At 31.6% G+C, this 27,425-nt stretch overlaps 1 protein-coding gene across 1 annotated transcript in view; it reads right to left on the reverse strand.

The window, feature by feature from the left end:
* The window catches only part of LOC148285623 (adipokinetic hormone/corazonin-related peptide receptor variant I-like), a 128,055-nt gene that overhangs the window by 29,563 nt on the left and 71,067 nt on the right, over positions 1–27,425 (reverse strand). The window contains exons 2-4 of the mRNA XM_088243306.1: positions 20,466–20,614; positions 18,333–18,438; positions 15,425–15,632 (exon numbers count right to left, since the gene is read on the reverse strand). Coding sequence (XP_088099432.1) covers positions 15,425–15,632; positions 18,333–18,438; positions 20,466–20,614 — 463 coding nt within the window. The remainder of the gene's footprint in view (positions 1–15,424; positions 15,633–18,332; positions 18,439–20,465; positions 20,615–27,425) is intronic.

The raw sequence follows: 27,425 nt of genomic DNA on the forward strand, positions 1-27,425 counted from the left end.
CCGGTAGACTGAAAAAATCGGTAAGTGGTGATATACTTATATTTACTGACATTACTTACGGTATTTTAGATTTATTTATTTTGTTGAAGTTTATTGCATCAAAGATGGGAAACATTATTGAGAGATAAATACGGAAGTCTAAAGAGCTTATGACCTGGCACCTGGCTGGTTTAAGTGGTCACTTTATACATTGTGTAACATCCACCATTCTGCCTCATTTTTAACAGCCACTATTCTTTTCACCCCCCTTGAAATATCAGAGTAAGTGCGGTAACAGGGTGAAAGGTACAATTCGAAATATTTTTGATAAATCTCACGTGGTACTTACATCAATAAAGGTAAAATTTTACGAAAATCAACAAAAGAAAGAATTTAACCTTTTAAGGCCCGAGACAAACCTGGCCACCAGAAAACTTTTTCTTTTCTATTCACAAGGGTAATGAAATTATACCAAAACAATCCATTTTTTAAAAAATAATTTATAAAATTGTTATATCATTGTATTTATTTAATAAATAAATAACATTAAAAAGACTCTAGATAAACGTTTAGAAAGCCAATTTTTAATGTTAATCTTTCATAGGTTTATCTAATCAAATACTTTCTCACTCGTATAATTTCTTTAAAAAACATTCAACAAAAAAAAGTTGCATATTTATGCAACTTTTTTGTTATTATTCCAAATGACGTCCATTTGGAATAATTCACATTGGAAGATTTTCGATGAAAAAAATAACCATTGAAATCAACAGAAAAAGAATATATGTATAAAAACATAATTGAAATGATATTTGAGATATGTTTTCTAGAAACTCTCTCAATACGTAAGAAATATAAGAAATAGAAGCATAAATCGTATGCCAAATAATAGTACGTACTAAATTAAATAATACAAAAATACAAAATGAAAAAACATAAAAATATCAAGGTATATAAATAGCGAATAAAAGTAAAAGTATGGAAGAAAAGCAGATTTGTAAATATTTGCTAAATGCTAATTTCGAACTTTAAAAAAATTGACAACCTCGTCCCAATCGATGTGCAGCAACTAATTGCAAACATTTTTCTTAAATACATTGGCACTCGTGGAGTTGTTTATGGCTGCCGGAAGTTGATTAAAAAATTTCGGAGCCAGGAAGGTAAAGTTTCTTTGAGTTGAGTGAGGTGAGTTTCTTTGTTAGACCAAGGTAATTAATCCTTCCCGCTGATCGCGTCTGTATATTTTGCTGTGTCCTGACTTTATCTACAGATTTCCAGAACTTCACCTTACGTATTCCTTAAATTTTTTCATCTATTGATGTTTGTGAAGTTAAAGAGCTGAAACCTTTATTTATGCGGGTGAAATTCATCTAATTGAATTATTTCACCTACATACTAGGCGACGCCTAAAAATGTTATTTTTTCATTTTCTATACTTCTTCATGGACTAGATGGATTTATCAACAAAATTGTTAAAATTCTTAACTACTTCATATTATCTTAGAGTATGCGTTTAAATACCCTTATTCATCCATTTTTTTTCCTTTGAACCGACCATGAAAATACTGAACAACATAACACGATATCATTTTTTTAATAAATTTAGGAAATTTTCCTTTTAATGTAAAAGCATATTTCCATCTTATAGTCTAGTTGAAAAAAATCATTCAAGCGTGGTGGATTTTCAAAGATGTCCGGAAATTGATAAAGGACCCTTAAAGGATTAAAGATGCTTTGATATAAAAATATTTTCAGCTTGAGTTGAAATCTAAACAAAAATTTTATATCTTAATCACAAAAATAAAAATTAGCGATGGGCATAACGGGTTGATTGAAACAATCGAATAATTTATTATTCGTTCTGAAAATATCGGTTAATTAATTCATAATTAATCGCTAAATTTGTTGCAACAGAAAGGGAATTTTTTTCGAGAAGGTAATATGAATATCCAGGCTATTACATACTGTGTAACATTCACCATTATGCCAGTATTTAAACATCCACATTTCATCAACTTTTCTGTCTGTTGACTTTTTTGAAGTAAAAGATCTGAAACCTTTGGTTATAACGTAGGTGAAATTCGTCTGGCTGAAATATTTCACCTACTAGGCAACGACTGAAAACAGTTTTTCAATTTTATGCATCTTTTATGTCAGTTAGTTTAATCATAAATGTTCGTAGATAGGCTGGATTTCTTCCCTAGGAAGTTATTACGACCTAAATTTGTGATTTATTTAGATCTTAAAATTTCTCTAGGGATGAAATCCTGCCTGTCTACAAACATTTGTACGTGCTCAAAATATTATTAATTAATCATTCGATTGAACTTTTACAACCGTCAACTTGTTGTGAAATCACGTTTTATTATAAAAATTCAAACCGGTATTTTTTAGTATTGAACACATCGAACACAACTAAAAAACGTATCAGTTCGAGTGTTTTTTAATTCTTTATTTTTCCCTACAAAAGTGAGAATATTTTTAGTAAATTTACTTTGAAATAATTAAGGTACACATAGTATTACAACAGATATTAGAGAATAATTAAGAGAAAGGAATCTGCGTGCCTATGTGTTTCCAGGGCTGGTTTAAAGGGCCGCTTTACACGCCTTCATTCACCTGGCTATATTTGTACATCCATATTTCTTTTATTCTTTTAAAAGTTGATTTTGGTGAAGTTTGAGAGCTGAAACCTTTATTGATACGGGTGAAATTCAACAAAAAGAATTATTTGACCAACATATACTAGTACTAGGCAACGATTTTTTTTTTTTTCTCAGAACCCACTGGGAGGTATTAATTACAACAGAGATGGAGAGCATTCCGAGAAGGGAACGCGGATGTCTTGGCAATTAGAAGTGTTCTGATCTGTTGCTTTGTGTGTAGGTAAAATAATTTAGTTAGATGAATCTCATCATCATCATCAGTGGCGCTACAACCCGTTGTAGGCCCTGGCTTCCTCCAGAATGTGTCTCCATTCGTCTCTGCACCCTGTGGCTGTTCTATAGTTCGTCAGTTCAATTGCTCTAATGCCACTTTCCACATTATCTAGCCATCTTAATTTTGGTCTGCCTCTGCTTCGTCAGCCTTCCGAAGTGGTATAAAGAATCTTTTTTTGGGGTACAGTTATCATTCATTCAAGTCGACATATATTGTATACCTGTTGTGTTAGAGCCTCCATTAAGCAGCTTATCAAAATGTTGCATCCAGCGCTTTAGAATATCTGTTTTCTCATTGATAATATCACCATCTTTTGATCTGCATGCGACAAGTCATTTACACAGCTGTTTAACTTTAAAAAAATCAACACTTGGAATAATTTAAGAAATATGGATGTTCAAACAAAGGCGGAATGGTGAATGTTACACAGTAGACATAAAGATCACTTGTGCCAGCCAATGACAGGACACAAGGAATATTTTTTTTTTGTTTTTTTTTTTATTAACTGGTGTCTTTGCAAATGTGTAAAATAAAATAAAATATCTAGATTTCTAAATTTTCTCACAATTCCTTAATCTCTATTGGGTTCTAGCAAGAATATTTTGTACAAAGTTGGAATAAATATAAAACATAGGAAATTGAATACAGGATGATAAACTGATCAGTCATACGCTTCAGGTGCTAGTTTAGGGAACATAAAAAAAATTGTCAACCATTTCGAGGATTGAACCTGAGACCTATTGCATGGGAAGCAAACGCGGCTATTTGACTATGAGATGGACAATAACATCATCATCAAATCCATATCAAAACCAGATGTTGTGTATAGCATTGCATCAGTAAAATACACTATCTCAATCATGAGTTCCTAAACCCAGTTTAGGGAAAATTAAACATTGCAGTGTTAAATCACCTTAAAAACAAATATTTCATTTTGATCCTCCCGGGAATCGAACTCAGGATCTCAACCATGGCAGGTGAATACGCCAACCACACCATGAGCTAGATGTTTCTCTAATCGCTTTTCTTTTTCAGAATTATTACCTGAGAATAACTATCAAATCGAAAGCACTTGTCCTGGTTCTCAGCAACAAACACAGATACTAACAAATTGTTGATTATTTCTTAATTGTGGGAGACGAATTAAAAGTAATTAATTTTAGTTACTAACGGCGTGAATTTAAAGGCTCGTCTTTACGTAGAACATTGTACAAGGGTTAGCAACCATTATCCACTCCATGTTTACTGAAAATAGGGGGCTTTATACTTAAGACTTTCCCTTTACACGATGAACATAAAGGATAATTCTTAGCAAGTCTTAGGTGAGAATAAGTCTGAGCCGAGTGCAATATTCTTGAACAATAAAGATCAAAACGTTGAAGTGTCTTTAAAGAGGATAAACGTAAATACTTGTATCACGAAAAGGAATAAAAATGTATGAATTAATGTTAGTAGTTTATCAAGGGACTAACGTTAAAGGAAAAACTAATTTAAAATAGTTTCGATGTACAGTACAACTTGACTCGTGAACTAAAAATTATCAAGAGAAATACATATAAAGAGCATAAATTAATCATTACATTAAATTATACAATGATTAAAGAATAAAAAATACAAAATTTGAATACATTATCTTAAACTTATGATATTAGAAATCAAACACTGATTTGAGTCTGTTGAACACTTTATTTTATTTTTACAAATGTAAAAAATATAAAAACAAAAATTTCGTGACAATTGTTTCGCCTTGTAAAAGCATTTTCAAACGAATGTGAAGATTAGATGGATTGAATGTCCTTATGTTATATAATTTAAGGTACTTAAGTCGAAAAATAAAAATAATCTTATGAACTATAGCATGTACATTAATCGTAATTGAGGAAAAAACCAATAGTTAAGGGCAAGGCTAAGTGTTTAATTTTTTTCGAAATTCAAATAAAAATACCTAAATTCCCCATTACCTATTAAACACTTTGCCTTGCCCTTAACCATTGGTTTTTCCCTCAATTATGATTAATGTACATGCTATAGTTCATAAGATTATTTTCTACTTAAGTACCTTGAATTATATAACTATATAAGGACATTCAATCCATCTAATCTTCACATTCGTTTGAAAATGCTTTAACAAGGTGAAACAATAGTCACGAATTTTTTGTTTTTATATTTGTAAAAATAAAATAAAGTATTATTGTTATCAAAAACATTTTTCACTTTGTGGTATGACATTTTACATTTATTTGTTTATAAATTTGTATAAACCACTTAATTTTTTTTTTTTTTTTTTTTTAATTGGCTTACTTCAATACCACTAAATAAAAATAATTTTGACTTAGAATTAAATACAATAAAGAGTATTGCTTTCAATAATGGCTATGAACTAAATTTAATTGACAATATTTTGAATAAAAAACTTAAATTAAACTATAGGAAAAAATACTTATACAGTTCCCAAAATATTTCCAATAAAAATGAGAACTGGCGTAGAATTTTGTACATTAATTCATTTTCTAATAATATAGCACAAATTTTACCTTACAATATTAGGCCAGCTTTTTATACTAAAAATAACATAGGTAAAATATTAACAAATTGTAAAGATAAGGATGATAAATTAAATCATTCGGGAATTTATAAATTAAATTGTTTAAATTGCCCAAATTTCTATATTGGAAAAACTTCACGCAAATTTAAAGTTAGAATCAAAGAACATATAAGATGTCTGAGTAATAATAATTTTTCGGAATTCGCAAATCATCTTATATCCGAAAACCATGAATTTAATCAAGAAACGTGTGTAGAAATTTTGCATGTCAATAAAAATGGTTTACGTTTAGATAATTTAGAACGATTAGAAATTAGTAAAGCCATTAATCAAAAACTTCAAATAATAAATAATCAATTAAATTTAACTTCGAGTCCTCTTTTAAAACTATTCCCGTTATGATTTATTTTATCTTCTTTCTCTCTCTTTCTTTCAATTTTCTGTCTCTTTCATACAATATTTTATTATATAAATAGCAACGCGTGTAATTATAAGTTAGTTAAATTCCTGACGATGAGGTAGTAACCTCGAAACCGGTCGAAGTGTAATTAAAAAAAAAAAAAAAAAAAAAAATTAAGTGGTTTATACAAATTTAAAAACAAATAAATATAAAATAAAGTGTTCAGTAGACTCAAATCAGTGTTTGATTTCTAATATTATAAGTTTAAATATGGAGTTCTACAAAATAAACACCGAATCAATCAATACATTATCTTAACATTGCCATACTAATTATTATTAAATACTTTATCCGCGTTATATTTTATGACGTGTATTAATTTTGTATATTCATTTGTGTCATATTATTGTTTAATCTACCTGTCTATTGATTTAAGTATATAAGAGTCCCAAAATAACACGGCACCTACGTCGCCGTCGGGACATAAAAATGAATAACTGTGCATTGACGGAATAGGGAAATATCACATACTACGAATACCGATAAAAATATGTGAAATTGATTTAGAATAATTAATTGTATATTGTGGAGAAATGTTTTCATACGTAAAAAGAAATTTAATAAAAATATGTTGCTAGAAAAACGCGACGTGTTTGGCCTTGGTTGTTGTGACGTCAAGATTCGTGATAAAGTTCTGAACAAATTTCAATAGCTAGGAACAAATAAACATTAAATCCTGACGTATTAGGGGCGCGGCCAATGGAATGACCGTTTTTGCGGGAATTCAAAATTACAAATTTTTAAATAGTTTTAGTGCTACTAATAATTATCATTTTTTTTACTGGACAGTATTTCATAGACTTTTATTACTTTAAAAATGTAATAAAAAGTGACATTTCTCTATTGTGTATTGTGTATTGTGCGTATTAATAAAATGCGTAAAAATAAAAAATACTTAATTCTAGCTGAAGTTGAAATTATTAATCTTTAACCAGCTTAATTGATTGTTATTTTTTTAGCATTTTATTTAATTTTTTATTTTTTTTAATGCTTTTTTATAACAATATTTTATATGAATGTATGCTCTTTTGGTTAAAGATACAAAATATTATTTTATTTTTTATTTGTGTCTTATGTTTATGTTTTCTGTTATGGCAGTTTTTAGCTCGGGCCCCCCTGAAGGCTCGGGGTCCCGTGGTTAAATTAACTTGACTTATATGCCAATATATAATTTAAAAAATAAACCTAGATAAATAATGTGTTTCATAAAATCAGGTTAATTTTCAGAAGTTTTGTCAAACATTTCTTTCGCGGTAAAGCGGCCCTGACGGTTCGTAATGTGGTCAATTGAACCAGCTAATGACAAAGGAAACAAGTGGTTGTAGTCCGCGTAACTACCACGGAAACACGGAATGATTCTAGTATTCTAATAGTGTGTATTTACAACTCGTTGAAAATTGCTCCAAAAAAAATATATTTTTTTAAATAAGTAAATATATCGACGGTACAAAAAATCCCACGTAGGTATAGCCAGTGCGTGGGATAAGTTTTACGTAATTCGAGTAGCACGATTGTATGTACAAATTTACACGCACATACATATTATACATGCACACATATAACATATGTTATAGATATTTAAACACATAAATACGTATATACAAACATACATATATGTTAAGTAAATAACAGCATTTATCGATACTATTCCTGGCCGATTACCTTTCGTTCCCATCCTTCCTTTGACCCATCCTTATGGTACCTACCTAACATCAAGATAGAAGATATTCAAAATAAGAAGATTCGGATTTAGAACAAAAACAAAACAACATTTTTGACTTGACATAGAATCGGATAAAAAGTGGTTGGAATCGTTGCGCGTCGAGGAAAACATTGTTACATTAAAGTTCATTTGTGATCCAGTGCCAGAAATTGAAGAACATTAAGATTATATTAAAGGTAGGTATCCACTCCATGTACCTAAATATTTACCAATCACAAAACTGAATGAAATTCGATTTTCATTTACACTCCACCTTTTCGTTAACAATATATACATTTATACAAACGTACACTAGTAAATACACGGGTTAATCATAAGAATGCGAAAATTTATTAAAAAAAATAAAACTATTTCAATAAGACTGATTTTCTTAGGCTGGAACTACAAGAAAATATTTAGGAAGAAAAGTTTAGAAAGGTTTAGTTTAGTTTACTGTCTGAAACACCAATCATTTTCAGGATTCTAACAAAAAAAGAAATTCTCAGGAAAATAAATATATTCGGGCTATTGGAAGAAGTTGGTATCTAACTTTTTGCAGTATTTGAGATATATTTCAAATTTAGTTTTTTCTCGGATATTTTTTTAAGGATGTTTTAGTAAGAAATAAACCCGCCATTATATGTACGTACTTAAAAGAATAGGTATACCCACTATAAATCAATCATTTTGAACTCATTAAGATTAAGCGACAGAAGACTTATAACTGACTTACTAAATTTATATGAAATAATTCATTCTATGTTTGATACCCCTGCAATTTTATCACTTATTAATTTCAATGTACATAAAAGAGAGACTCGACAAACCTACCAATACTGTGACAAAAATACTTCGACTTCATATGTTAAAAATGCAGTCATCAATAGACTTCACGCTCTATGCAATAAGTACCAAGACGTTGGTGACTCATTCCATGTTAATTTTAGTTTATATAGGACGGTCCTTCACCTGTATTTTATGGGTAGGAGAAGCTAGTACCTAATAGTTCTAGATCAATTAGTATTCATCCTTCAAAATTGTTTAAATTTCTTTATTAATGTTTTTTTTTCTTTTCTTTTCTTGATTTTCTTTAAAAGTACAAAATATTTTCCTTATCATTTTTTTTTTAACAGTATGTAATTATGTGTATATTTATATTAGTTACCTAAGTAGTAGATTTCAATAATAATACATGTAATTTAAAAAAGAAAAAATCTTCGTTTAGTGTTATTCAAAATTGTTATAATTTTTTAATTATTTTTTTTATTAATATGTGTTGCTTTCTTACTTTTTTTCTCTCTTTTTTTTACAGGTTCAAAATATTTCTATCACCAAATATTTAATTTTTCAAGTATTTTTATAACTAGTTATATTATTTTTAAACCGTGTATCTTTTTTTTTTGACTCCTTAATTTGCAAATAACTGTTTAGTAATAATTTCTTTAAATACTGTATTTTACTTATTTCACTTACATGTATGTATTTTATTATATGTAACTTATATGTGAAAGGCACTAAGTGCCGTTTATTTCAATAAAATAAAATTAAAAAATCATTGTATTTGGGACTTAAATAAGTAATCGACAAATTTTCGTGAAAATTAATGCTTATTAAAAAAAAAATAGTTAAAAACATGTCATTAAAAGTATTATCCATCGCTTGCACATTCTTTTCCCACCTTTCTGGCAGCATATGAATACCATCTCGAAAACGACTTATTTATTGAGATTATCCACGAATCGAGCTATTTTTTAGGATCATCATAAGAATGGAAGTGCTACTTAGCCAGGCCATGAGTCATCGATCGGAACAAGCGGTAATCGGAAGGAGCATGTCTGGTGAATACGGCGGGTGGGGTAGGACTTTCTATTTGAGCGTTTTCAATAATGTTTTGACTGGCCTTGCAAGATGTGGCTAAGCGTTGTCATACTGCAAACTTGCTTTGTCATGTCTCTCCTCGTATTGTGGCCGTTTTTACTTCAATGCTCGGCTCAAACGCGTCAATTGTAGGGTTTAGTTGGGTTTGAGGAGCTAATAGTACACTACGACCAGCTGATCATGGTGCAGAGCAGAAATGATGATTTTGATGATGATAATGAGGTTCGGCGATGTTCCGACGGAGCATCCAAAATAATTCCATGTGCTTCAGCTATAGATTTTTTTGAAAAAAGTAATCAAGTTAAGTTTCCCGCAATCACTTTTTTGGTACGAAATTCGACATGTGGAAAGTCATGTTTTTTACACTTCGTCGGAATAACATATACTGTTATTTCAAGCCTAATGGTGGAGTTTCAGGATAAAGTTGACTGTGATATTACCGTATTTAAAAAGGCTCAAATGATACCATCTGTCCGGAAACAGCGAAAACTTATTCAAGTCTCTATTGTATATGTGTTAAAAAGTGTGAGAATAAATCAATTGATAAATTCAGTTACAGACAAAGATATTTATTATTAAATCTTAGTTATATTAAAATAGAGATGAAGAACTTATTAAGGCATAACAAAGCTTTCAAACTACTTTGAGTTATTGAAAAGAGAATAGTAAATATAATACGATGTGCCATAATAAAACAACCATATTGATTCAATTTTTCTCTATGCAAACATTTTCAGTTACTCAAAATAAAGTTGCAGTAATATGTGCAAAATACATGCAAAATAAAGCACAGCGTAACCGTTTTTAAGACCGTGGGTCTTCCTATCGGTTTCCCTTATATATATATATATATATATATATATTTGTAAATAAACGAATTACTTTTTAAACATTTCAATTTTATAATACGCGATTTAAATTACGAGTAAATTTGACTCTACTGCTTTCAATTCCTCTTTCATTGTGAGTTTGACAAATTATATGAATAGGTTATGTCGGATATTGTCATTCTTTCTCAGAACCAATATTGCCATCACACGAATGGTAGCAAAAACTGTGTTTACTTTTATTGAATAGGGAAATATTACATATTACAAATATCGATAAAAATATGCGAAATGGAATTAGAAAAATTCATTGCATTTTTAAAAATCAACCTGGATATTGTGGAAAAATGTTATCATTCATAATTTTAAAAAGAAAATTGTTAGAAAACGCGTTATTTTCTGCCTTGTTAGTTGTGACGTCAAGATTCGTGACGGAGCGCGGTGTTCTATTTCAATTAAAACGATCAAAAACACAAGTTGAAATTTAACCAAATCGTGACCTACAAGGGGCGTGGCCAATCAAATGAGACGTTTTTGCCGGAATTCAAAATGAAAAATGAAAAAATATTTTTTATGCTACTAATTAGAAGAAATTTTGTTTTTTACTTGACAGTATTTTGTAAACCCTACTTGTTAATTTATGATTTTTCAGTTACAATAGTATGTTTCCGAAAATTTAGTTAATTATTTTTAAAAAATACTTAAATCTGACGCCCTTCAAAAGCCATCAGATGATTGCACATTCATGCAATTATCACCGCTTTTTTCAAGGTTATTAACTACTTCAATTTAATTCAACTCAATGTATAATTTATCAACCCAACTGGTTTAAGAAGAACTTTACTAAAAAATCAAGAGTGTTCCATGATAAATTTTATCTATGAAACATTTAACCTCATAAAACCCAACAAATGGAAAAATTGTGAACATCCGAACTTCTTCAATTTCATTTGTTTGTAAAAATAATGGAATAATGTTTAAAATAACAAAGTTTTGTTCGAATCATTTGTTTGGGTTAGATGAATTAACAAATCAATAATCTAATTAATATAAAATAATTGTTAAAATTATTATATTCGAAGGAAAACACATCTTGTATTAATTTCTAAACAATTGGCCGTCACAAAATGAAAACCTGAATGCCATACTTTCAATACTATTCTAAACTGTGAAGTAAGTTACGAAAAATATAATTTCATGAATATTTGCAGTTACCAACTTTTGCCAGAAGCATGAAAAAATCTTTTCTGTTAACCTCTTTTTATATGGCATGTTCAGGTGTTGGTTTTACGCGATCTTAAACTACTATTTTCCATAATCTGCGAGCTGCCTTCGGCAGAAAAGTCCTTCTTTATCGTCTGACGCGATAACGAATATAAATGTCTCGTAAATTACTAACACCAGATGAAAACTTCATATTGTTGGAGCCAATGACGAGGATAAAACCTCTCCCGTTTGAGCAACATACCGTCTTATTGTATTATTGGGATAATGAAATTGGGAACGTAAAAAACGACGAAGAGAAAAGTGAAAACAAGGAAAACGAAACATAATATACCGAAAACGATTTGAAAAAAACATACAACGGAACATATTTTTACACGGTTTCAAAATAACACGGTAAAAAAAACATCAAATTTCTTTTTAAATATCAATTTAACTATGCTATAGATTTCCATGACATCCTTGCTCAGATTAACCTAAATTAACCTTAGATTAACCGTAACTTGCGTACCAATACGCAATGATGTCTTTGCTGTGGGAAATTTTAGAACCTATATTGGATTCTTTTCCCCTCTGCCAAGGATCCTCAGAACAGTTAACAAAATCTCACTAAACAGTACTGTTGATGTTTTCCAACAGCAATGGCGAGCGTTCAAGAAGCAAGCGGAGTTATCACTCCTGATTTGAGATGACACACTTTTAATGTCTGCATAGATGGTTGCATGGTTGCCAGATTGTTTAGGTTAAGTTAATCCATTGTATGAAACTACGATGGTCAGTATGAGTACGAAGACATGTTGGCATAAAAAAAAAAAATATAATAGTTTTAAAGCTATTTTTATTTTATTTGAATGGTTGCCTTCATTTGCAGGGGAGAGGACAGAAGCACGGAGGGGGTAGCTAGCTACGCGCTCCGCAGAAGTAAGCAACCATTTGTTTTTTAAATGTTTTTTTTCTAAATTTTGAAACGTTTATTAATAATTTTTGTTTGATATGCCAATATGTCATCTTGCTCATACCGATCATTGTGATTCCGGATGTGACAGGGTTTATCATACACGGCGTATATCATTAATGCTTATCTATTAATTTTCTCATAAGTCTGTTGATTAGCTTAAAAAAATAATCATTAAATGTGAAGTCAATATAATTATTCTTTCAACTGGTGTTGTCGCAAACAAATAATACAAAAGGTCCATTTTTTGTATGATTTTTTTCATGGATCTTCCTGTATCTGAGATTTGATTCTAATGTGAAGCCAAGAATCAAAAATTTTGAATCAGAATTTCCGACATCGCTCTTTTACTTACTTGGCGCAGAAAGAATGTGCAAGGTTTGCACGTGGACTAGATATGGCAATATTGTCATGTCCCAGCTCCGTGAACAGTCTCGACCGTGCGGGACAGAACGCTGGGACAAAACGAAAATTCGGCAGCAGTTCACAAGTGAGTGCTGCGAGAATGAATATACGACAGCGTTTGTTTTTTAAAAAAAAAAAAAAAAATTCATTGATAAACCCTTACGGGTTACATACATTTAACAAAATATTTTTACTTTTAAAATTTACATTTTACTATTAGTAAAAATATTTTTAACATCTTTTGTGAAGGTTGTTTGAGTCTTTTGTTAAGTTTTGTCTGGTAGTTTATTGTATAATTTCAGTCCACGGTTTATTAGTCTCGATTGTCCTTTTCTCGTTTTAGAAGGTTGCATATGATATTTTTCTGATATTCTCGTATTGTGTTCATGTTTACTACAGTTTTTTTCAAGTTTTAATTATTCGTCTACGATTACATCAGTGGCTAATTTATGAATAAATTCTAGTTTAAAGAGTTCAGTTACATTTAATTGTTTAGTTTGTTTAAAAAGTTCTTTAGTTGCTGTTAGATAGAGTAGGTCATATACTAACTTTAATATTTTATTTTTCTGTCTTTGTAGAATGTTTATGTCATTTTGATTTCCTGTTCCCCATATTAGTTGCATATAACATATTTTAGTTTTTACATAGGCTTCATACATTAATTTTTTTTCCTTATTGAAACAAAATTTATGGTTTAAAAAAAAAGACTCGATAAAGTCGCCACTTTGCTAATTAAATTGTTGATATGAATGTCAATTTTCTTTACGAGCGAGCGAGTTCACAAAAACATTTTATTCATTTTATACATATATATATCGGAATAGTTAAACGACGAACTAATAATGTCGCATGGGATGCTCGGCTTCGAAAGAGGAGCCTATTCCTTTGCTGATATAGCAAAATGTTTTCATTAAAGAACTGTAGAATAGAGTTGGACCTTATATGTATTTTAAAATACTGAACTCAATAAGTGATGTCCCTTCTCTGTTACAGACAATTTCCTTCCATGTTCCCTCCCGTGTCACTGGAAGCAATAATCTTTATATGTAAAACCTTCCAAATCTAACGGTGGCCTTTTTTTCCCAATGTCAAGAATGTGTAGACTAGTAAACTCTTCCAGTGACTTGGAGTTTTTTTAGGACGGATCTTCCATCGTTTCGCAGATCTCTTGTTAGTGTCAAAAAGAGTGCGAATGGATGCCATGGCTAAACTGAGCTACTGTGACTTATTTTCTATGCCTTTTTTCTAATTTACCGTCTTTATTTCTGTCTTCAGCTTAAATTTTATTTCCTTATTTACAATTTATCTTTTGTTCAAATAAAATGTATTTTAACTGTACAAATTGGCTTAGGCCGTTAATAAATAAATAAATAAAAATGTTTTTTCTCTGGCGCCTTTTTTTGGAGCGACACGTTGGTCACGCGCAATGGTTGGTGTGATCATTGTTCAGCGGAGATAGCGTGCCCGTCTATCTCGATGACAACGTCTCGGGACAATGTTTTGTCCTACAAATTACAAAACCCGTGGACAATAGTCTAGTCCTGGGACAAAACAATACAGTATTGTCTACGCATAAACGGCCTTAAGAAATATTTTATTGTCATGTTACGTTTTTTTTTTAAATCACGGTACAATAAATAGTAAAAAAAATACTTTTCTTAAAATCCTGAAATGATTTTTTACACGAAAATATATCCATCGTTGTATTTTTTAACGGTTTTTTTACACGGTACTGTGTAAAACATAACCCCCCTGTAAAAAGATGTTTCGGTGTATTATATAATTGACAAACTTATATTACTGTTTAAACTTGGAATAAAGTTAGTGTTACCATTATTAATATTATTTTATTCGCACATAATGGTACATAGGGCATTGCTTCAGGACACCAAAAAAAATAATCAATATATTGAACGTAAAACAATAATAATTATTTATTTCATACTTTCAAGTCAATTCGTAATATCTCATTCTTAATTTCAATCAAAAAAATATTTCATATGTTGTGTAACTAAAGTATAACTAATTGGATGATAGGATGCCGAGGCACCAATAAATCAATACTGAAACTTCTTGAGTCTGATCACAATCGGATCATTAAAATTATTTTGAGAAAGCCCTTCAGGTACCCCAGCGACGAGTTATTTTAGGAATTCTAGGTTTAAGATATAAGGCAATTATATATATTTATAGAATTGTAATGTACGTAAATGTAAACTATTCCACTAAATCCCAAAGGAACAATCCCACACTATCAGAAGTCAAACACGAGGATGGGTCGGAAATCGGTCCAATTCTGTCTATCGAGGAGACACACATACGAATATTGTCTTTTATATAATATACATATATGAATATAGGGATTTATACTCCATAAAAGTTTCTCATTTATTCCAAAATGCTAAGAGTTAAAGTAATTAAATTAAATCTGAGTAATGTAAGAAAATTCATCCCAAAGATGTCCAAATAAGTTGAAGTACCGTTGTCATAATAATTCAGACTTTCTTACCGTCCAAGGAGTCTCTGGACCTCCTGATTATCTCCCTGAGGATAGAGGCGTAGCAGTAGACTATGGCTATTAGGGGAGCAGCATACATGAGAGCCATGTTCAGTAAGGAGTACGTCAGCTCCTGAGTCTCGCTGGTAAAGGCGTGGTACGAGATACATTGCTCGTACCACGTCACGTTGGGGTGCCTCTCCACGTGGAATATTGCCAGCTAAAAAAAACATTTAGTAATTAATGACTCATATTCTCATCACCAATAACGAGGAGCATCTCAGAAAGACGTAATGGAATTGAAAGCCTCCACCACTTTCCCGAATCCGTTTCAGAGGTCTTGTAGCCTTATTTCAGATTCGCACATTGCGAAAACTTCAGAGTAATAATGCGTAATCTAGAAAAAAGCCCTACCACTATGTTTCATAGAACGCAAGCGATGTTGGTTTGTTGGCTAGCAACCAATTAGGCACTAGGCATCCATATAAAATGTTAGTTTTTATCGAGTAGAGTTCGATTAAAATTTTACTCGAAAATAGCAACGTTAATCTTGAAATCGCATCTAAAACGAGATGTCAAAATTTCAGGCCGCTACGACTCGCCATTTCGGAGATGTGACGGACAAACAAACAAACTCAACACAGGACTTTGGTTCAATGGAGTTGGGATTTATATCTCAATAAATGTAACATAAATATTTTATGAATAAAATGAAAAAATAAATAAAAAAATAAACACAAACAAGTATTTTCAGTTTTATAAAATAAATATAGGCGAATTATAGAAAAATAGATTGGAATAACCCTGCACTGATAAATACACGGGTACATATTTAGAAGTAATTACAATGCAAATTAATATTCATTTAGCAATTCTCGACCTGAGTACGGCCCATTGTTTTGCTGCGAACTGTAGCTAACTTAATACCCAATAGTTATAGAATGGTTTTCCCATGTTTGGGCTCCTCTCTAGGTTACGCATTATTACTCTGAGAAAAAAATACAATAAATTAGCCACTTCAGTCCTGCTACGCGATCCATGATATCCGATATTCTGGCTCTGTTGTAATTTCTTAATTTCTTATTCTGTCTCTTGAGCTTACACCAAGCATGGATCTTTCCATGGATTGCTGTGTGCGTTTGAGCTTTTCTACCTTTCTTTTTGTAGAGTTTGTTTTTGAGAGCCATGGTCTCTAATTCACATGTAGTCACTGGCAGTCTACATGATTCATATGTTTTCCTTTTCAGACAAATCGGAATCTCTTTATTTTCAAGTATGTGCCTAAGTTTTCCACAAGCTGCCCAACAAATTCCTATTCATCTTGGGAGTTCCTCTGTTGGATTTTCTTTGCCCAGTTTTATCTTATGTCCAAGATATATATATTCATCCACCATTTCGAGGTTTTTATTGTTAACAGAGATGATCTTGTTTTTTGGACTTCTCTGGACGCGCCAAGCCAGGAAAATTAATAAATACTAGACACATTCTAAATTTGCAGTTTGGTTATGAAAAACGGTGAAAATATGGTAAAGTATGTATATTTTTCCAACTTTGAATGCAACTTATGTGCTTTTGTCCCTCTTTCGAAAAATACTTGGGGGTACAGAATACGGAACTTATGTTTCAACAAATGTTTGCTTCCATAAATCATAATGGCTGCGATGATAGAACCAATACTTTTAACTAAGTGGCTCTCCTGAAGAAAACGGTTCAAAGGTAGAACAAGAAATAAATTAAATGAAAGAGGACTGGAGTTGGGTAGGGAGGAACGGACACTGGAACTGTCTAGGTCTAGAGATTAGCTGAGAGAGAACGTGAGGAAAGTAAATCCTATCCTGGGGTTTAGTGTCGAAAAGTAGGACACATTTCGAATTGCGGAAAATTCTGCAACTTTAGAAATATTATTTTCATCTGTACCTTAAAGGATAAAACACATAAGGACGTGTTTTGCCGAAAAATGTAGAAATTATCGCAAATAACTATTTTTATACGTGAATAAAACACCAAAGTCCACTTTCTTCATAAACATTTCATTCAATGTGACTTCTGTGGTTTATTCTTTAAGGTATACACTCGTTCATCTGTTGACTTTTGTGAAGTAAGTTTGTGAACAAACATAGGCAGAATGGTGAATGTTACACAGTGTGTAAAGTGGCCACTTAAACCAGCCAATAACAGGTCACAAGCCCTGTAAATGCATTGACTTCCATATTCCCTTCTCAAAAACGTTTTCCCTCTCTGTTGAAATAAATTTAAATATGAACAACTCCCTAGGGAGAAAATCCAGCCAGTCTGCAAGCATTTGGACACACTCAAACATTGTTGTTATGAACTAACCTTATAAAGCATAAATGAATAAGTGAATTTGTATTTTATTTCAATTCTGCCTGAATGTATTATAAGGATATGTGTGTACCATATTTTTAATGGACTTAGTCCATTGACAGATAAATAAATGACTAATAACTAAACAAATAATAAATCAGCCAATCCGGCAAAACAATTATCAACATTAGGTATTTATCAAAAGTTACCTGGTCAAGAACCATGCTTCAACCACCATTGTATTGATTTTTTCCATAATTGATTTCAAAGTATGATTGCTTTCGATAGTATGATTAAATACGATTGCGCGATGGATTACGGTAGCATAGTTGAATTCAATAATATAATATGACGTATAGCATAATCGACTTATTACGTTGGATTGATTTCGACAGTACAACTGAAAAAACGATTGATTTCTATAGCAAAATTGATTTGGATAGTATGATTGATTTTGAAAGCACGCTATATTTCGATAGCAGAATTGATGTCGATAGCGTAGTAGATTTCGATAGCATGCTTGGTTGTGATAGCTTGATTGCATTTTGAATGTTAGAAAAGTATTCCTAATGAGAATCTACTTAATTTAACTGACCTGAGGTGCGCTACAGATGGCTGAAGAGATCCAGGCAGCCAATAGGAGAGCTCGGCTTCTTCTCTCCCCTCCACTGAGCTGCAGAGGCTTCAAAACTGCATAATATCTAGTGATAAAAAAAACGTAAAGTTATTAATCACATTTTGAAAACATTGCCGTATTTACCCATTTTTTAATTTTTAAATCATATAACACAAAGTATTTTACAAGAATATTACGTTGATTTACATTCCCAGGAGTTACAACAACTCGATTCGGGACAAAAATGATATAAACATTTAGAAAATACCACATATTGAGAACAACAAAGAAACAAAGCAAGTTTAGCACCTTTAATACTAATAATAGCACAACAATATATACGCCAAATACCTTTACTTACACAAGCAGAATAAATACATTTTAAAAAAGGAGTGAATCTACTAAGAGAGATAAGATCATTAACATCACATGCCATGCAGATGATGCTGCCATAGTGATGATGAGAACGTGTACATCTCAGTTAGTAAACATCTGGATGCCTAAGAAATGTCGTATAGTACAATGAACACATGATTATTGGAAACATAATTCGGATGTACAAAAACGTGTGTTAGACCAAATCATGGTGAGATCAAATTAACAGAGGCAAAGATAGATAGAGAAAAAATAAAAAATACAAAAAATCAAGTAGAAAAACTAAATACAAAAACTAAATAACTGCTCAGAACGTCACAGATGAAAGTACTAAAACCCAAAAGAGGCAGAATCTAGAGTCAAGAAGTTAGACGGATTTGCGATACCCAGAGCATAGTAAATAGATTATGGAGAGATTAGATTATTAAAATCAATTTAGTTCTATTTGTGGGTAGGTTTCAAGTGCATCATTTTTTTATTTATTTTATTTCATTTACAATACAAAAGTACTTTAAGAGTCCTCCTCACTAGGGGCTCCTGTTCTGAAGACGACTTCATATTATTCAAAAAATATATATGTGATACATGAATCATAATATAGATTTATTCATGAACAAAATAAAATAAATAAACGTAATACAATATTTATTCAGTTTCTTATGTAATTGGTTATGTATTGTATTTTTAAATGTTGTAATTGAAGGTTATTGAAAATTTTTACTCCTAAGTATCCAATTTATCCAAGTATCCAAAGTATCCAAGAAAATTTTTACTCCATAGCATTGAGTCTGACATTTGAGAGTTTTCTCAATTCTTTTAAAGTTTTAAGTACGAATATTCGATTAAGTTTTATTATTGTTTTAGTTTTCGATAATTTAAAGTATTTAAAAAAATGAAATAATTTAATCACTGTTGATCTTTTCAAAGAAATTTTGAGAAAAGCAACGGTGTTAGGGTAAATGCGTATAATTCGTACCGGCGCGTAAATCGTAAATCTCGGAAACCATGGGATACGTGGCACCGCTTGTGATTGAAAAACATACTTGCCAGTCAGCCATTACGCATTCTGGTGAATGCCGCCAGGAGTCGTCGTTTCGTGTTTGTAAGAAAAGTCTTCCAAAAGTAAGTTTTTTGCAACATTTTTACTAATATATTCATTGATTTTATAACCTAAGAGGTAAATAATATGCAAAGTTTTCCGTATGTATTGAAGTATGCACTTTCGGATGTTGTTCATTCAGTCATGTTTTTGTCAAAGTGTGACTCAATGTATCGCGGCGTTGTTGCGGCAATGTCAACATTATGAAAATCCGGCTTATGTCCCTAATTCGTGTCATTAGACAATTCAGTTGTGAAATATGCAAAAAAAAGACATCACCTTTATCGTTGATTTAAAAAGTACGAATTACGAATAGTGCGGTACGAATTAAAACCATGCGTCCATTTTTTGAATGGCTAAAAAAAAATTCTAAAAATGTCTATGTTAGCAAGAAAACCGATTAAATAAAGCATTATTTGTATTTTAATATTTCAATCATTGCTATCTTAAAAACGGCGATTCCCCAGAGTGGTACGAATTAAGCGCATTTCTCCTAAATGTTTTTACTTTTTGAAACAATAATATAACCTTGATAAAATCAAACCATTTATCTCTAATAATATGTACACTATATTCTTAGTAGTAAGATTGTACTATTTTTTAATAATAAATAGGAATATACCAAAAAATTTATTAACCTGTCTACGCTGATGCAGATAAGGACGAAGCTTGAGAGGTAGAGGCCGAATATCCTGAAGAAGGCCATTATCCTGCAGGCCACGTCTCCTGCGCGCCAGGAAACCGTCCAGGACCACGCTATCTCTAGCGGCATCATCAGGAATGTCACCTAAAAAGATAAAGGCACAAATTAATTATCCATAATGAATGCCTTTATTTATATAAATATCGTATCCCTAGAAGAAGACCGTCGTAAGTCTAAATTTTGGTGCTTTGAATTATGAATATGGTCTCTCCACTTGTTTTCACTCTTTTATTGGAGAACACTTTAAAAACAAAGGCACTTTGAAGTTGATGTATACTTCATAAGTGAGAAACCAGTTAGAGTATAACTCTACAATATGGACTCCTTACTACAACTGTCACCAAAATTCTCCTGTAAGAGTCCAAAAAAAATTCTTACGGTATATAAATTTTAAACTTAGAATCAGTCATGAATTTTTACATTACGATTTTTACTTAAAACATTAAATTTTTTAAAACTTAACGATAGAAGAAAAATTATAAACCTTTTAAATTTATTCAAAATTGAAAATTCAATATGGGATTGCCCTGAACTATTATCTCTCATCAACTTCAGGGTGCCTGGAAGAACGACTAGACAGGTGCCACCGTTTTGAAGCAACAATTCACGGACATTGTGTACTTGTAAAGCCGTATATAATAGACTTCCACGAGCTCGGCAATAGTTATTCTGATATATTTAGTGTAGGGTATTGTTCCTATAGAACAAACCTTTTGAACTTTTTAAAAGATGGTGGTGAATGGTAGTTATATTTATTTTTTCAGGCATTTCATAATATATATATATTTACAGTTTTTTGTTCACTTTGCCTAGCTGTGTGAAACAGTACTTATGATTTTCTTGTTATTTTACTGTAGAATGTTTTATTATTTAAACTTTCTACTGAATATGCTGTATAATTTTTAGGTTATTTTTTTTAATATAAATCTTGTATAATTTTTGGTTTATTATTTTTTTTATAAATCTTGGGTATAAGGAAATTTATATTAAAAAAAAAAATATTAAGCCAAACATGTTAATATTATAAATGTTTGTAAAAGGCAGATTTGCCGTTTATGTTAATAAAATAAAATAAAATAAAATAAAACACTGACGTATCTCAACGATTTTTTTTGAGCGAAATGTACCACAAACTTTAGTAGTCTTAGAACACGAAAATTCACTTTCAAATCTCTAAAAAGACGGCATGTTTTCTAAATTGTTTAAATTCGAGATAAATGCAATCCATTTTATTACTGAAAAATATGACGATAACAGATCACAGGCGTATTCCAGCTTTATACCGCGTTGGACGCAGGTTCGCGCAGGTTCGCCATCCCATCTCTATACCGGTTATAACTTTATGCGAGGTTTAAAAGTAAGAATTTTTATCAAACCAACTTTATTTTATCACTATACGTTATACAAGGTAAAGCCCAATGGGTACAAGTTTGGCACCAAAACGTCATACGTGTCATTTGTCCTGCAAAGCGGGAAACGTCTCGTTTTCTGGTGATTCAAAATATGCATATTTTATACTTTTGTAGAAAATTTATCTGACGTCACACAAAAAAATATTAAAACCGTTACCATTGTGATTTTTTGCTTATCTGACTTTAATAAAAAAACATAAAAAGACAATATTGAAGATAACTGTTAACTTCCTATTGTAATCGGGGCCCAGATATTTTAATGAGGGGAAGAGAGGCTAAAATTACGTATCACGTAGGATTATTGACTAATCATAATCGTGACACATGTGAAGTGCTTTTTCGTATGTCATTTGATACGGTACGATTCGGTGTTTGAGATTTTTCTGAACTAATTGGCGATTAGCACCTGCTACCTAGTAAGTACACTTAAATGGATAATTACATCCATCCATACTAACCCATATCAATACGAATAATATTATAAATGCGAAAGTGTAGTTGAACGGAGTTACGCAGAAAGCAGATAGTCCACAATTTTGAAAAAATGCGATATTGATGTTATCGGATGCAGTAAGGTTAATTCTATGTTCTGCTAAAAACAGCCAGACCGCTTTCATACAAAATGATCTAATAATCATCTTCTGAAAATGGTGTCGATCACAAAAACCGCACTTCTCAATTTGTAGAAAACACCCACTGCACTAAAAAAATCTTACTGTACCCAAAAAATCATTAAACCTTGTCAAATACATAATTAGATTTTTGTTTGTAAAATAAAAAAGGAAAAATATTCATTGTTGATCGTTTGTCAAAGTCAAAAACATTCCAAAGTGTTGTGTAAATTTGATTATTCACTATTTTCACAAATGTGCTATTATCTCAGTTTCACTTTTCTATGGCTGGCTGATTTCTGTATAACTACGTTCAATTGTTTGTTTGCCTTCACGTCTTACAAATTTTTTTGCATGGAGATAGCCGGTCTCGTGGTGTACTGGTCAGTGCGTTTGCCTGCCGTGCAAGAGGTTTCGGGTTCGATTCCCGACCTGGTTGATATGAAATATTTACTTGAAATGTTGTTTTCAAACTAGAATATTTCATACTCCCTGGACTAGTACCTGAAGCGTAAGACTGATCATCTTACCTTCATGTTACAAAAATGATCAAGATACACGCGATTGGTTTACCAATTGAGTGCCCTATGCACCATTTATCCGGAAATGGAATATCCAGTGAACGGAATAACGATGCTGCGTCTGCATAGACTAATAAATCGTCGTGTTTTTTTCATAGCGATAATTGGAAGACCGGCAAATGATACAAGCTACTTTCTTTCCTGAAAAAATATATCATTACATCGACAATTTTTTTTATTATTCTTTTTAACGACAAAACTAATTAATTACGAAACTAATTTCTCATTAATATTAATACCACGCAAGCGAAGCCGCGTGTAAAAGCTATTTGACAATAAATATTTTGTTAGTTTTGACAACTGAATAAAAAAAATGTTGCAACAATTATTAATTTATAATATTAAAAATGATGACGAAAAATATTTTTTATTTGATAATATTTAGTGCCATTAAAAATTTGAACAATTAACCCAAAGGTTAACCCAACAAGAAAGCCTTTTTTTTAATTAACTATTAGATATGCAGTTGACCGCTTTTGATACTATTTTTAGCGTTTGGCCATCTTTGATTCTGAGGGACTCATATATTTATATATGTGTATGTGTACATACGTGTTAATGTACATATGTGGATGTGTATATATTTGTATATATCCATATGTGTATACTAGTAGATTATATTTTATTATTGTCTGTTCTTTCTATTAACTTGTAAATTATTATTATGTATTTAAATGTAATTGTCTAGCTTGGAACGGAGTATGGTAAAATGTATTAATAAAATAAAATACAATAAATAAAAAATACTCATAATATTGTTTGCTGAACTAACTGCTACAAAGAACTGTAACTAGTATGTGGAATAATTTAGGCAGATGCATTTTACACACATAAAAAAGGTTTCAGCTATTTTACTTCACAAAAGTCAACACTGACAGCATCCACCACATACCTGAATCCGTTTTAAAGACTGAATGTCTTTCTTCGGATTCATTCATACAAGCAAGCATTTTTTTCTTCACAACGTATTGATTTTATTTCTTCCTCTACCAACCAAACTCAGTAAGGACAACGGCGAACAAATATTTACATTTAAAACTTTCAATGTCTCTTTCGCTGTCGCTTTAAATCCCCTCATCGTCTACATTGTAGGGACAAGGGGAAATGTAAATTAAATAAATAAATAAACCACCCCCAGTTCAACCCCCCTTAAAAAGACAGTGATAGAAAATGTTAGTATCTGGTCTCTGGAGCACCAGAACCTAAAAACAAAAGTCAAAAAATTTAGTTATTTATTTATTTACGGACTCATTAAGTTCATTTGACAATGGTAAATCCACATAATATATACACGTACAATTGAAATAAAATGCAACCAAAGAAAATTAATGCCACGACAAAAAATTGAATAATAATTACTACCTCAAGACAAGATCTGGTTAATCTTAGTGATTGTTTAAATTTAAAAGGACTTAAACCAAAAAAGTCCAGATCTTAGAAGGAAGAGTTTAGAAAATGTGGATTTATAAACATAAGCAGAATGGTGAATGTTACACAGTGCAAAAAGCAGCCACTTTAACCTGCCAATGACAATGCCTAGACATCCATATTCCCGTCTCAAAAAATTGTACTATGTTAATAATATGTTAATCTCAATAATTCCCGAGTAATTAAAATTTGGCAATGCCAACAAAAAATTTGGACATACAGTAGAACTCTGTTTATCCGAGCACCGGTCATCCGGATTGCCAAATATACGTATCGCTATTAGAAAAACCTCGTTTCTTCGTTAAAGCAATTAACTTTCCTTGACAAGTTTAAGTAAGATTTTAATAAGATTCCAATTAACTGTATTGTTTGAAAAGTAATAAAAAAGTGATCTTGGATAAAACTTTGCGTTTTCTTTCAAAACACTTTCTTAATTTAATGGTTAATCTAATTATCTCTATTTCAGCACGTCCGGATAACGTCTAGCACTCATTAATCCGGATAGTTGGAGTTTTTCTGTACTCAAAATATTGCTGAGCCTCATCAATATTTTACGACCTAATGTCAAATGTAAAGAAAAATACTCGTAACTAAAGCGTGAAACAGTTCATTTTACCTTCATATAACAAAAAAAACAAGATCCGCTGCGGTTGGTGTATCAATGCAGCATCCTTTGCACCATTAGGTGCGAAAGGGGGATGATGATTAATATTATATTGTGTTGTGGTCAAGATGCTTGACTCACACACGGAAGGTTCCAGGTTCGATTCCCTGCGAGAACACAAAAAATAATGTGATTTTTCTCATGCCTGGGGGGTTCTGTGATGTAATTCACCACTGTAATTGGGCCTCCTGGCCTGTTGTGGTGCAAAAAAAGAAAGAAAATACGTTCAAAACAATGATTTAAAATAACACAGTACAACAAAAATTCACTCAACCTGATCAAAAGTTCTGGCATAAACTGACGAAAATTCAGCAGTGGACGTCCAGGACGTCGAGAACCTGATGCCTTGTAAAGTAGTTAGGCTCTAAATGGCACCTTCAGTATATGGCCCAGCCAACCGTATCGCCTCCGCTCGATGACAGTTGTCACCGGAGTTTAGTGCATCCGTTCTCTTATTACTTCATTATTCAAAGAGTCACCACCGCACACTCACCTTTGCTCAAAACTCAGTATTTTGCTGTGGCTAGAGAAGAATAGATGTTATTCAGGCGTTACATAGGTAGCATTTGCTTTTTACTGAGTAAATACCCTTCTACGTGGGCATAATTAAATTATTAATAATGTATTTATTTATTTAAATTTTTGTACATAATGTTATTTGTATATTGACGGGCTTATTGCCAAATGGCAGTTTCTTCCAACCAACCAATAAAATAATAGTTTTATTTTTATAATTCAAGTTACAGAACATATTCAATAAAAAATAAAGATTAAAAAGCTAAAGATATATAAAAATACAAATAAACGTATTTGTTTATAAATAACCTTAAATTACTCAATAGGAAAAGGAAAAAAAGAGGAAAGGAGGAGAGATTAATGAAGAGAAAGAAGATGTTTCTTCAGACGTGATTTAAACAGAGATAATGTAGTATATGGTTGCCATCCGTCCCGATATATCGGGACTGTCGCCGTTATCAATCCCTCTGTCCCGACGTCCCGATGAAACCTAAACTGTCCCGATTTGAACTTACACAGTGCAAAGCCGTTAATCAACAAAAATCTTCCACGGCCTTACTGACAATGGATGTGAAAATAAGGTGGCAGATGATTTTAGAAATTGATGTATCTAAAGAACTTCATAGAAGCAAAATTCATAGAAGTCGATAGGTTCTGTGAAAGAAAAATGTTTTTTTCTTGACAACTTTTTAAATTGAGCAAGTATTTAATTTCCATTCCTGCTCATAAAACCATAGTGGAAAAAGTTGTATCATCAATGTTGGTCCAGTAAAAAGAAACGTTAAAAAATCATATGCTTCCAGGGACTGTAGACTCAATATTGCAGTATTACCTAAGTTAATATTAAGTCATAGAAAAAGTATGGCCAGCGGTATTTTTTCCGCAAGAAGCACCACATAAAATGTGAGAAAAACATATATTTATCATCATCGTTCTATTAGATTTCTGAAAAAACATTTTAAAATTGCCCTTTTTTACTACATATCCCAATTACAGAATGTCCCGACGAGACCCTAGCGAAATATGGAAACCCTAATGTAGTAAGATCTTTGATGGTGGATGATTCCACAGTCGAGTACTCACCTTTCGCGGCGAAGTTCACCGATGTAGTCCCGTGTACGCCAGTGGAATGATGAGAGTTGCATTATCGTAAACCTTTTTGCAATTTTTAAATATTGTTCATATTTTTAATGCACGTTTGTTACGGAATCAGTTAGATACAGCTAATACAGTCGCCCATTAGAACAAAAGCCATTAATACGCAAATATTATGTAGGCGTACAGTGTCGATTATTGTCACAATTTTCATCCAATCTATTGTGCCTACCCTACCTCAGTATTCCTTCACAACCTGCCATAAGCAGACCACTAGTCGTCGCTTCAGTTTGTTTTTATCCAACAGACCAAAACAGAAATCTACAGAAATAGACATTTAAAGTTTTTTTACAAAATAGGCATAAATAGTAACGACAACTTATGACTAAATCTGTTTAAAAAACCTCTTAAACAATTGAAAACATGTGTTTTTTCACTTGAATTTTATCAATCAAGGCTTTCTTAGAACTTTGTGCACTTAATTCAATTTCGTTAAAAATGATATGCTGAACAAAAACGAACTAAAGCGACGTAGTGTCCAACCGGTACATTATTTTTAAATCGCCGCGCCGCTTTATATTTATTCTC

The sequence above is a fragment of the Micrasema longulum genome, unplaced genomic scaffold, assembly GCF_059751315.1.
Source record: "Micrasema longulum isolate JH-2025_06_02 unplaced genomic scaffold, ASM5975131v1 h1tg000020l, whole genome shotgun sequence".
Lineage (NCBI taxonomy): Eukaryota > Metazoa > Arthropoda > Insecta > Trichoptera > Brachycentridae > Micrasema > Micrasema longulum.